This window comes from Orycteropus afer, unplaced genomic scaffold (genome assembly GCF_000298275.1).
Source record: "Orycteropus afer afer isolate SDZICR_OR568_19922 unplaced genomic scaffold, OryAfe1.0 scaffold00320, whole genome shotgun sequence".
NCBI classification, from domain to species: Eukaryota; Metazoa; Chordata; class Mammalia; order Tubulidentata; family Orycteropodidae; genus Orycteropus; species Orycteropus afer.
The window spans coordinates 765,827-778,577 of record NW_006921907.1 but is presented as its reverse complement, the minus strand read 5'-3'; the positions used below and the strand labels follow the sequence as shown (position 1 = coordinate 778,577).

Below are 12,751 nucleotides of genomic sequence, written 5' to 3'. Positions count from 1 at the left end.
GAATGCTCCAGCATATACCTGGATATATGTGCAGCTTATGCAGATATGTATGTAGAAATACCCTCTGCCAAACCTCGATGTGCTCGTGGGTATATTCCCATGTGCCATCCCACACCTGTTCAGCCAACACATCTATGTGTCTCATAAACTACTGTTTATTATTACTGTTATCGCAGGACTGTATGTTTATCATTGCTGCCATTTATTCTTATGTACCTCCCAGTGTCTCCCTTTGCTTTAGTCATGTTGTATGACCTCCCCTTATTGTGTAGGGCTTTTCCCTTCACTTAAATTACTACACTTCTCAAAAAAAAAAAAAAAAACCCTCACTACTGACGAGTTGATTCCAACACTCAGAGACCCCTCCTTGGGTTTCTGAGGCTGTATCTCTATGGAAGTAGATCATCCAGTCTTCCTTCTGAGGAGTAGCTGGTGGTAGACTCTCTAGTTAGTTATTCCCCTACCCCTACCTCCCAGCCCTGGCAACCATTGAAGAATGCTTCTTTCCGTGCACAAACTTTCCTTGACTTTTTATAATAGTGGTCTCACACAGTATTTGTCCTTTTGTGACTGACTAATTTCACTTGGCAGAATATCCTCCGGGCTCATCCATATTGTGAGAGGTTTTGTGGATTCATCATAATTCTTCAATGCTGCATAGTAGTCCATTGTGTGCATGTACCAGAGTTTGCTTATCCACTTATCCCTCGATGGGCACTTACGTTATTTCCGTTTTTTGGCTTTCGGATACTGCGAATAAAGTTGCAACAACCTGTGCATGCAAGTATTTATTCATGTTGTCTTTATTTATTTTCATTTGCACAATAACTAGAAAAACCTTGGCTTGCTTCTGTTCCACATTTTTGTAGAACCCTGACCTAAGTCTTTCAGAGAAAATAAAAGCAGACTTCCTTCCAATTTATGGAAACAAACCCTAATATTATCCTCAGTCAGTGCTGTTTCAGGTACTTTATTCTCCTGTCCAGTTGTATTCTAATTTGCAAACTGCTCTCTGTCATATGGTAATTTCTCTTTACAATCAAAGTCTTTAACTGAGAAAGAATCCCTGGGAACTTTCTTCTTTACTGCTGCCAGGTAAGCAGAAACAAACTTAAAAAGGATTTAGAAATGGAATGATGTGGGCCTGGCTGTCTGACTAGCTGCACTTTTCAAGAGCCTCTCGGCCAGCACCGCCAACTCTCATAATCCGTAAAACAGGACATCGAAATCGTCCAATTTCACACATGGGGTTGAGCAGCCAAGAGAAGGGTCCCAGTCTGTCCAACATCACAAAGCAAGTTACTGACAGAGCTGAGTTTAGAACTTACCACCCTGGGCTTCTTTATAAAGTAAAAAGAAAAAAAATGGGATCAGAGACCATGGAGAATGGAATTCATCCTTACTGCAAAAACTGTACATGGACTTCAAATCTTCTAGCAGGTCTGAACTCACAGGCAGAGGAGCAAAACACTCCTAGCAAAGGAAAACAGTGGAGGGGACCGTTCGCTTTTCAGATTCATCTTGCACAAGTCAACACCATGGGAAAAAGCCAAGCACCCCAAGGACTCACTCACATGTGGGCCTGTGCAATAGATGATTGCGAAAAACAAAACAAGGATTTTTTAAATCACTTCTAAGTTAATACAGTACTCTTAACATATTTGAGGCTCTTTGAAAAAATTACTGACACCACTAATGATTACAAGTCTTTCACTTGTAAGCAGAATGGGGTTTTGGGAGGAGACTGGAGTCAAGAAAAAACAATGACTGAAGTAATCCCAAAGTGAGGGGAAGAAGAACTCAACTGGGAGGACAGACTGGCACCCAAAGAACACAAGGAGAAGTGGATAGCACTTGGAAATAACTAAATAGCTATAAAAATGAAAGAGAAGAAAAAGAGAGATGACTGGGAATTTTGATGACAGAGGGTCTTCAACTGCTGGTGCGTCTGCTGAATACCATTTACTGACAAAATGAACAACAAAACGCCATCAGTTTTTGCACCAAATGAAATCCCTCCCTTCTACCTCTCAAGACTGTCGTGAGGATGAGATAGCACACAAAACACAAAACACACTACCGTCGAGTCGGGCCCGACTCACAGAGACCCCTCCTAGGGTTTCCGAAGTGGTATCACTACAGAGGGAGACTGCCCAACCTTCCTTCCGAGGAGCGGCTGGTGGGTTTGAACCGCCAGCCTTCTGGTTAGCAGTCAAGAGCTTTAGGCACTATGCCACCATAGCTCCCGAGATAGCACACAAACTAGCACAAAATCCAGTGTCTGGCACCAGGCAAATATTCGAAAGTCAGATGTTAAATGTCATTGTCAACTCACCAAAACGCAGATTGTTTGAAAGCTAACTACTCTTTCTGTCTCTCTTGTCTAGATACCTGTTCAGCATCAAGGGATCAAATGGCTCCAAGTTGTCAGTTGTCTCAAATGCACAAAGACCACTTTTCTGTAACAAGTCAAGTGGTCTATAACATAACCTGAGTTGGTCAAATGTGAACTCGGTCTAATTCTAAAACTCCCTGCTTTTCTGAGAACAAGCTCAGGATGAGTTCTGTTTCCTTCACCCAATCTGCTAAAGTCGTCCAGGTCAGACATGTGCTGTTCCCAAGAACTAGAGTGTGGAGAGAAAGAGGCCCAAGCTCCCAGTGCCTTGAGCAAATGATGTTGAAATCACCTGAAATGAGAGCCTGTACTGCTCTCTGAAAAAATGGTGTGTTTTACAATCATGGGAGAAAGAAGGGCTGTGTATGCACAGGGAGACAGCTCAGGGGGCAGGGGTGCATGGAGGGATGGACACTGGGAAGAGGTAACAACGGGGAGGAAGGGGGAGGGGAGCTGTTGCATTGGGGTAAATTGTAGTCAATGTCATGAGACAGTGTGTGTGTGCTGTTGTGTGTGGAGCGCATTTTTTCTGTGTATTTTTTCCCCCATCTCACACACACACACACAAAAAAAGTTAAAAAGTGTGTTTTAGGACTTGAAAAATTTAAGTCACTCAGTCCTCTCTTTGTTCCTAAGTAACTCTGGTAAGTCACCTCTCCTATGGCAGGTTGGACTGCACTCTCTAAGGTCCCTTCCCCATCCGACATCCAGAGGTCCCACTGCAACAGAGATTAGGTTGGCGGGGGCAGCCGCTCCTCCTCCAGGCAGGAGTAAAACCAAGCGCCTCTGGCGAAGGTCTCTCGAGCAGCGAACACACATTCTCAGGCCTGGGGTGGGAGGCAGTAAAGGCTGCTGGAAACTAGTCACCTTCCCTATAGAAGATAGTGGGCCAAGTTCCTTAGGTGTGTGGGTAGCAAAACTCACTGCCGTGGAGTGGGTCCAGACTCACAGTGACCCCCTTTGGGTTTCCGAGGCAGTAAATCTTTACGGAAGTAGATTACCCACTCTTCCTCCTGTTTAGTGCTTAAGGCACTTGACTGCTAACCAGAAGGCTAGCGGTTCAAACCCACCAGCCACTCCTCAGAAGGAAGGTTTGGCAATGTAATTCCGTAGTGATACCGCCTCGGAAACCCAAGGAGGGATCACTATGAGTCGGCTCCGACTCGACGGCAGTGAGTTTTGGTTTGGTTTTTTTGGTTTGTGGGTGGCACAAAGGAGGTAAAAAGTCCCTGCAGCACAGGATGGCGCCTCTGGTCTCCTTTGCACGAAGAGGAGCTGCCGGATTCCACTCCAGGGAGCTAGGAGTGCGATGCAATGTACCGCTGCGTGCCCCGGCTCCAGCCCTGGCCGCAGTCCCGCGCGGCCCCGGGGCGCCCACCGCGAGCGCCCCGCCATCGCTCACTCACCCACAGGCTGTTGAAGTAGTCCAGTCCCCGGCAGATGAGCTCGCCGGCGTGGGCCAGCACCACTTGCACGCCAAGGTAGCTGCCTAGGCAATAGAGGCCGTAGAGGAGCGGGCCGCCAGCGCCGAGTAACAGCAGCAGGCGGCGGCGGCGCAGCGCCTGCTCGCCCAGGGCCTCGACGCCGTAGTCGGCGAAGCACAGCGGCAGCAGCAGTGCGGCCAGCACGATGGGCGTGTGCGCCCGGTGCAGGCGGTGCAGCCAGTGGCGGCCCAGGCGGGTCAGCGAGCTCTTGAAGGGGTGCAGGAAGGTTCCGCACAGCACGGCCCAGAGCAGCGGCCGCAGGAAGGCCTCCAGGATGAAGTAGACTAGCACTGCGGCGCCGCAGCAGAGGCACACGAACAGCACAGCCCCGGTGTTGTAGAAGGCCTGCTTGATGGGCTTGTCGAACCGCAGCGCCAGGGCCGCCGTCCGCGGGGTCTCCGCGCCCCCGCCACCGCTCGGCCCGACCGCGCGCGGGACCCGTGGCGCCTGGCCCGGGGAGCCCCGCGGGCTAGGCGCCTCAACCGGGCTGCCGGCGTCGTCAGCCATGCTACCTCAGCTTCCGCTGCTACCGCCGCCGCTGCTGCGAGGCGGTACTGGGAAGCCAAACCAGAGCGCCGCACAAGAGCCCCGGGCGGGAAGCAACACCGGCAGTGCGCGGCATTGTGGGAATTGTAGTTCCCATCTGGCCACCGAGCGCTTGCTGGAACTTGGGGAAACTACATCTCCCAGTAGAGTGTGGGGCGAGCTCCTTCGTCCCCGGGGTCCCCTCGCCCATTGGTTTCTACAGGGTCCAGGTAAAGGTTCCTGGGGTCTGCGTCATCCTGGAGGCAAGAACAGTTCCCTTCATTCACAATTAATGTCAGCTTCTCGGGAGGCGGGGATCCCAAAGAGGCACTACATTCAGAAATTGAAAACCCAGGCTGCACTTTAGAATCCCGTGGGACTACTTATAAAGAAGTGATGCCCTGTGTTTATTGTACTGATTTATTAAATAAACACTTAAAAAGCTTTTGCTGTTTTTAGCAGAATTTCACAAAGCGATTACGATATAACAGGCACTGTTCAAAGTATCTCACTCTCATTAACTCATTTAATCCTTATAACCCTACAATGAAAGTACTACTATTATCCTCTTGCAAAGAGGAAAACTGAAGAACAGAGAAGGTAAGTACCTTGCCAAGGTCACACAGCTAGTAAATGACAGAGGCAGGATTCAAATGTAAGTAGTATGGCTCCTAAATCTATTCTCATCTGCTTTGCTAATTGGCCTAAAAGAGATCCCTAGGCATTTTTTAGAAACTCTTGCTACTGCCCCTAGCTGCCCTTCAGGTCTGGAATTGAACCCACTCCTGTACCTTCCAGCCAAACAAAACAGAGGCGTATGAGGTGAACATTTACATTAGGTAGATACACTCCTTGGAGAGAACAATCATGGGAGAACAGAAGAGCTGTGTATGCAAAGGGACATAACTCAGGGGGCAGGAGTACATGGAGGGAAGGACACAGGGAAAACCTAACTATGGGGAGGAAGTTGGGGGAAGCTGTTGCATTGTGGTAAATTGTAGTGAATGTCATGAGGCAAAGTGCACATGAGCTGCTTTACGGAAAGTGAATTTGCTCTGTGAACTTTCACCCAAATCACACGCACCAAAAAAAAAAAAAAAAATACACCACCTTCTACTACTTTACCATACGGGTTCCCACTGTACCCATTGCCATGAAGTGGGCGACCCCTTGTGTTACAAAGTAGAACTGCTCTACAGTGTTTTCTTGGCTATAATCTTTACGGAAACAGTTCACCAGGAGTTTCTTAGGCGGAGTGTGGGTTTGAACTGCCAGCCTTTAGGTTAGCAGCTTATCTCAAACCACTCGCGCTACCCAGACTCCTACAAGCTCCTCAGAGGACTGTAATGTGCAACCAGTGTTGATAACTACTAACATAAATGTTGTTGTATGCCATCAAGTTGGTTCTGACTCATAGCAACCCTATAGGACACAGGATAACTGCCCAATAGGGTTTCCTAGGCTGTAATCTTTATGGGATCTCTTCTAGTTGATAGGCCAGGTAGCTGTCTTCCAAATGTTTTAGCATAGATGAGTAAGCACTTCTAGCGTTGCATCCTTTTGTTGAAACATTTCAATTGGTATTCTGCCAATTCCTAGAGCCTTGTGTTTTGCCATTGCCTTCAGTGCAACTTGGACTTCTTCCTTCAATACCAATGGTTCTTGATCATATGCTACCTCCTGAATTGGTTGAACATTGACCAATTATTTTTGGTACAGTGACTGTTTTCCTGCTACCTTATTTTGCAGCTTCCTGTGTTGTTCAATACTTTGCCCACAGAATCCTTCAATATTCCAGTTCAAGGTCAGTTCCATTTGTGCCCATTTCAAAGAAAGATGATCCAGCAGAATGCAGAAATTATCAAACAATATCATTAATGTCAAATGCAAGTAAAATTTTGCTGAAGATAATTCAAAAATAACAGTACATTGACAGGGAACCGCCAGAAATTTAAGCCAGATTCAGAAGAGGATGTGGAATGGGGGATTGCTGATTCAGATGGATCTTGGCTGAAAGCAAAGAGTACCAGACAGATGTTTACCTGTGTTTTATCGACTATGCAAAGGACATTCAACTGTGTGAATCATAACAAATTAAGGATAACATCACCAAGAATGAAAATTCCAGAAGACTTAATTGTGCTCATGAGGAACCCATACAAAGACCAAGGGGCAGTTGTTCCAACAGAACAAAGGGATAGTGTGTAGTTTAAAATCAGGAGGTGTGCATCGGAGCTGTATTCCTTCACTATAATTATTCAAATCTGTATGCTGAACAAATAATCTGAGAAGGTGAACTACATGAAGAAGAACACAACATCAGGATTAGAGAAGACTCATTAACAACCTACAATACGCAGACGACACAACCTTGGTTGCTAAAAGCAAAGACTTGAATCACTTACTGATGAAGATTACAGCTTCAACATGAAGGAAACCAAAACCCTCACAACTGGACCAATAAGCAATGTCATGATAAACAAAGAAAATACTGAAGTTACCAAGGATTTCATTTTATTTAGATATACAATCAATGCCCATGGAAGCAGCAGTCAAGAAATCAAATGACATGTGGCATTGGGCCAATCTGCTGCAAAAAAAACCTGTTTAAAGTGTTAAAAAGCAAAGATGTAACTATGAGGGCTAAGGTGCACCAGACCCAAGCCACGGTATTTTCAAGCACCTCATATGTATGCAGAAGCTGGACAATGAATAAGGAAGACCAAGAAGAACTGATGTCTTTGAATTACGATGTTGGCAAAGAATACCGAATATACCGTGGACTGGCAGAAGAACAAACAAATCTGTCTTGGGAGAAATATAGCCAGAATGCTTTTTAGAAGTGAGGATGATGAGACTTTGTTTTATGTTCTTTGGACGTGTTATCAGGAGGGACCAGTCCCTGGAAAAAGACATCATGCGTGATAAAGTAGAGGGTCAGCAGAAAAGAGGAAGACCCTCAATAAGATGGATTGACACAGTGGTTGCAACAATGGGCTCAGACATGGCAACAACTGTGAGAATGGTGCAGGACTGAGCAGTGTTTCATTTCATATGTCTGCTGTAAATCAGAACGTGCTCGACAACACCTAACAATGACAACAACAATCATTATGGGAGCAGACCCGAGATCTTCTCTCCCACGGAATGGCTGGTGGATTCAAACCATTAGCCTTTCAATAAGTACCTGGCACTTCACTATGCTAACAGCTCATGTCAGAGCAATCCGCCACTGCTTCTCTTTGAGACCCGGGATCAGGTCACTAAGCCCCCTACCTCAATTTCTCTTCTGTCACAGGGTATAGTAAAATAGTAGAAACTCTTGCCTCACGGTTGTTGTGAAAAAAAGAGGAAGGGCTGAGGCAGTGAAAGGTTCTTCTGGTCGGTCCTCTGTTGGAAATGTCCTGGGATCCAAACCTCAAAACAAAACAAAACAAAACCACTACCATTGAGTCGATTCCGATTAATAGTGACCCCTATTGGTTTTCCAAGGTGGTAAATCTTTATGGAAGCAGATTGCCCATCTTCCTTCCACGGAGCCACTGGTGGGTTTGAACCGCCAACCTTCTGGTTGGTAGTCAAATGCCTTAAGCACTGCGCCTGCCCCCTGTAAAATACCCCAAACAGCATTTTTACTAAAAACCATTTAGTGAGTACTCGATATGTGAGTGTTTCAAATCCTTCAAGTTACCCTTTCCTGTTTTCAAATTAATTTCAATATAATGTTTGTTTCTCCTCTAAAGTAGACAGGGAAGGCATTCTTATCCACAGTTTTCAGATGGAGATATCGCTGCTTACCAAGACTTATAAATAAGGGATTAAAAAAATTGAGTAAAGGAAAGAGTAATTTCTTTCCATCACCTATCTTCATTTTTCAGGTAGCCTTTGGACTTTGGCTCTATGAATATTTTGCTTCAATTGTTCTTCTATTTTGCTTTGCTTCTAAACTGCTATGTCCAGGCCATCCAAGATGACGATTACATATTATGGTCAGACTTGATTTAGTTTCCATTTCACACTGACTCAAGATCCCATTTATATAACAGCACATTCTCAGCCTCCCTCCAATAAAGTTCCTCAGTTATTTATGTGGGGTGCCCATAAGACATGCCTTACGTATGTCACGAGACATGAATCACCCACCCACCACTGCTGCCCACATCACTCACTGAGTCCAGTGCCTGTTGTAAGAGTGCCAGGACTGATGTCGCTGTCCCCAGTTCCTGGATGCTCTCAAACTTCTAATCCTCAGGGTGCTAACACAGAGCTCGGCTCCATTCAGGCCTTTCTTCTTGACTTGCTGATTCTGTGCCCTTTGCTCAGCAAGCCTTGAACCTGGTCCCTTATGTTCACTACAGGCGCTCAAAACCCATCCTAAGGGCCAATGAGAGAGCGAAAGCCAAATCATCCTCCCTGTCCTCCAGCCAAAGGCTCTGCACTCGTCTAATTACTAAACAAAAGCCTCCACCAATAGATGCAAACAGACACTTATACGCAAGCATTGGACGAAGGGACTGGTTAACGTTGCCTAAACTGTGTTAGAACGCACCACAAAATGCTGGAGTCACGGTGCTCCACTTCCAAGTTTCAGTGAAGAACAAAACTGCTGAACATTTCGAAATGGCTTTGAGGGCTGAAGCAATAGGACTGACAGGTTCAGCACAATTCCAGTCAGGACTGGGACTCTCATAGACATGCAGACTGAAGCACTGGGAACTAACTAGACTGACGTTTGTAAGGCCTAACACAGGCGGGCTTCCCACAGGATCTGGCTCATCCCTTGACAGTCACCACTGGAGTCAAAGGCTGTGCTTCACTTGTCTGCCTGCCCTACTAAAGGTGAGTGCCTGGAGAGCGGGGTCTGTCTGGTTTATGTCTGTGTCCCTAGCACCTGGCACAGCGAAGGGCACTGATGTTACAGACCAAGGGCTCACGAAGTGTTTACTGAGCAAGTGAACAGATGGGTGGTACCCTTTCAAAACCCCGTGCACCCTGTGATATCTCTATTAAGTATTCATGTGGCTGGGAGCAGAGAAAATTTTCAATACTAAGACGAGGATATATGCTTTGGGGAGTCTCCTTCCACATGTAAGACTATTTGGGTTTTCTTTGTTGGCCCCATACCGTACCTCTCTCCAACAACCCTAGGGAAGAGCAACCTCCATGGGCATTCAGGATACGGTGGGGGTGAAACAATCTCAGCGTAGCAGATCAAGTTGACTCTGGAAACCACCCTACCTCTGGCTTTCCAGTTGCATGAACCAGTGAAGTTCCTCCGGAGGTGAGCTCCTGAACATAAGGACTGTATTTCAGACATCTTTTCTACCTTCATAGGACCAACCACAAAGAGATATGTAACTCTCCACTTTGCACCCTTCACCTTCACTGTGATTCTCTTGCCTCAACTATCCAGATTTCTCTGTCTTCATCTTGTCCCTCTGTGATGAGGATTATCTTTCTAAAATATAAATTTAGTGCTGTCATTCCTCTGAATGACAATTTTTGGTAGTTCCCTGTGGCAAAAAGAAAGAAGGGTTTTTGCAAAAAGGACAAGGAGGCAGCATCTCCACCCTCCTCTAACTTCACCAGGAGGAGCAGCCCAGGGCTTATTCACGTGAGGCCAGGCATGCTGCCACCCTCCAACATTTTACCAACTCTAACACCAACTGTCCCTCCCACAGTCTCTCTATTTCTCTGCTTGGTTTGATAATTTGTTACGACGGCCACACACAACTCAGAAAATACTCATGATTATGGGGTTTATGAGGGAAGTAACGAGTTACAGTTCAGGTTCAGGAACACTCAGTGTACAGTTCTTGGATCAGGACAGCCTTCCCTGGGCTATGCCCTCAGGAACGCCCCCTTTTGGCCTTGGCCTCTCAGCCTGGCCTCTGCCCTACTTGGGTAAGCATTACAAAACTCTTTGAGCTCTGCCAGTAGGGGCACCTAGGTGGCCCCCACTCCAGCAAGCCTCCTGCCCAAAGGCACTCGGCTTACTTGCTCCATGGGCCAGCAAGCCTGCTGCTCTGTCTCATGCCAGTCTCTCAGTTCTGCTGCCTAAGGCCTAGGTCATGTGCTTTTAGGAGTCTCTGCCACCATCTCTCTACTATCTCTCTGCTGTCTCTGCACAGGGATCGCAGGTCCAAGGACATGCTCTGCTCTGGGCTTCTCTTTCCTGATGGCAGTTAGAGTCCCATTCTGCCTCTGGGAGGGCTCATTTTAAGTCTAATGGAATGGCAAAACTGACCAATTCCTACATTAGGGTCCCATACATCTTATTTCCAGGCCCCACTCTCACAAGGGCACCATGTACCTTAGTTACATGACTAACCAACTATCCAATCCCCTTGGTGGGCCACCAGCATTTCACATTAACATAGTCTCACCCATTTGGGTGCCATAAAGACCATGGCTAGAACAGCCATACCAAGCAATTCCCTGCACCACAGTTTTGCATGGTACATAAAGTTCTATGTGGCTAAAGCCGAGCTCATCCCCCCTGCCAATCTAGATCACTGCCATTTGACTCTCAAGACCCAGCCCAAACATCACCTCTTGGTAATACCCTCTGATCCATGAAAACTTCGCAGCTTCCTTCACCATGCCCCTGTAACACATGTCTCTACCTCGAGTATACTCAAGTGCCTACCACAATGATTGTAATTGTTTTCACAAGTGTCTGAATTTCCCCATTGGATTAAAACTCATCATTGAGGTTCTTGGTATTTCTTGCGGCCTTACATACATCATTATTTTGAGTAATTTAAAAAACAAATGAATGAACATCGTATCATAGAGACTACAAGATGTGATGTGAAACAACAAAGGCTTTTAAAGCAGACAGACTGAGATTCTAATCTGGCTCTGCCACTTTCTAGCTACATATCCTTGGATGAGGTAACTTATTTGAGCATGTTTCTTCATGTGTGTAATAGAGAATAAAATCCACATTGAAGGGCTGTTGTGAGGCTTAGCACTTCTATATGTAAATATCTAATATAGAAGTTGATTATAGGCATTCATTAGTCATCTTTTTCCACAGGACCCTTTATATACAGCACCTAGCTTCTAGGAAGTGAACCAAAGTATAACGATTACTTCACAACAGAAATGTAAACAGTGATGATTAGAATAGGTACAACAAAATCTTTTATTGTACTTATTGTAAAGCAGGGCTGGCAATTACACGGCACAGGGATTACGCTGAGTTTATGGCAGATCCATGGCAGACATTGCTAATCAACCACTGAACTCATCCTCACTGAGGCTAAACACAGTTTCAAAACCTTCTCAGCAGAGCGATCTAGGGAACTATATCATCAAGTGAACAAAGTAGGAACACAAGATGAAAGTTGCTTGCCTTCCCTGCTGTAACTTACCATGGAATGTCTGCTCCTAGATAACACTGGCAGACTAAAAATGCAGATAATTGGTTCAGAAGGAAAGAGTGTGGGAAAATAAGGTTAGTGCATAGATGGGAAATTACTGTTTTTTTTTCTCCCTCCCCAATCTGAATGGCTGAAGAACAAATGATGGAAAGAAGCTTGGTACCACATCAAGTTCTGCCTGGCCCCCTATATACTCCACTTCATCCTTCCCTCCTTATACTCGGAGCCACAGACCCCTACTTACAGTGCAGGTCCTGAGAGCACACTGAGTCAAACAGAGCCTGTCCTGTCTCTAGGTTCCCACCCTTCTGGTCTGCACCGTCCAGCCACAGTTAACCTTCCATGGCAGGCTTTTCCATGTCAATGGAATTCAATTTACTAGTTTGTGAAGCTTGGGCAGTTCTCTTGTAGATTTTACACACTCACACATATATATTTAGATTTAAAAGCCTAAATTTACGTACCTCTAAGTCCTTGGGTGGCACCAGCAGTTTGCACTCAAGCACTAACCTAATGGTTGTCCGGCAGAACCCACTCAGTGAACTGCAAAAGAAAGGCCTGGCAGTCTGCTTCTGTAAAGATTCCAGCCAAGGAAACCCTACGGGGGCACCATGAGTCGGAATTGACATGATGGCACTGGGTTTAGTACTTTGTGATCAACAGTTGTGTGGAAAACCTGAATTCCTTGTGCAGAAAGTGACTGGCCTTAAGTGTCCCTTCCTTGCTGGTGGCTCCCCATCCTCACAAAATGGACTCACATTTTACCTGGCATAGTTAAGTCTTGGAGTTAGGGATCAGGATTTGGAATTCTTAGCCCACCCCTCCCCTTGGCTTTAAACCAAAAACCCACTGCCATCAAGTCAATTCTGACTCACAGCGACACTAAAGGACACAGTAGAACTGCCCCATAGGATTTCCAAGGCTGTAAATCTTTACAGAAGCAGACTGCCTTATCTTGC

General features: G+C 46.0%; 1 protein-coding gene across 1 annotated transcript in view; it reads right to left on the bottom strand.

Moving 5' to 3' along the window:
• The window catches only part of TMEM245 (transmembrane protein 245), a 90,023-nt gene extending 85,637 nt beyond the window's left edge, over positions 1-4,386 (bottom strand). The window contains exons 1-2 of the mRNA XM_007951944.2: positions 3,802-4,386; positions 1,404-1,473 (exon numbers count right to left, since the gene is read on the bottom strand). Coding sequence (XP_007950135.2) covers positions 1,404-1,473; positions 3,802-4,386 — 655 coding nt within the window. The remainder of the gene's footprint in view (positions 1-1,403; positions 1,474-3,801) is intronic.
• Positions 4,387-12,751: the final 8,365 nt, after the last annotated feature.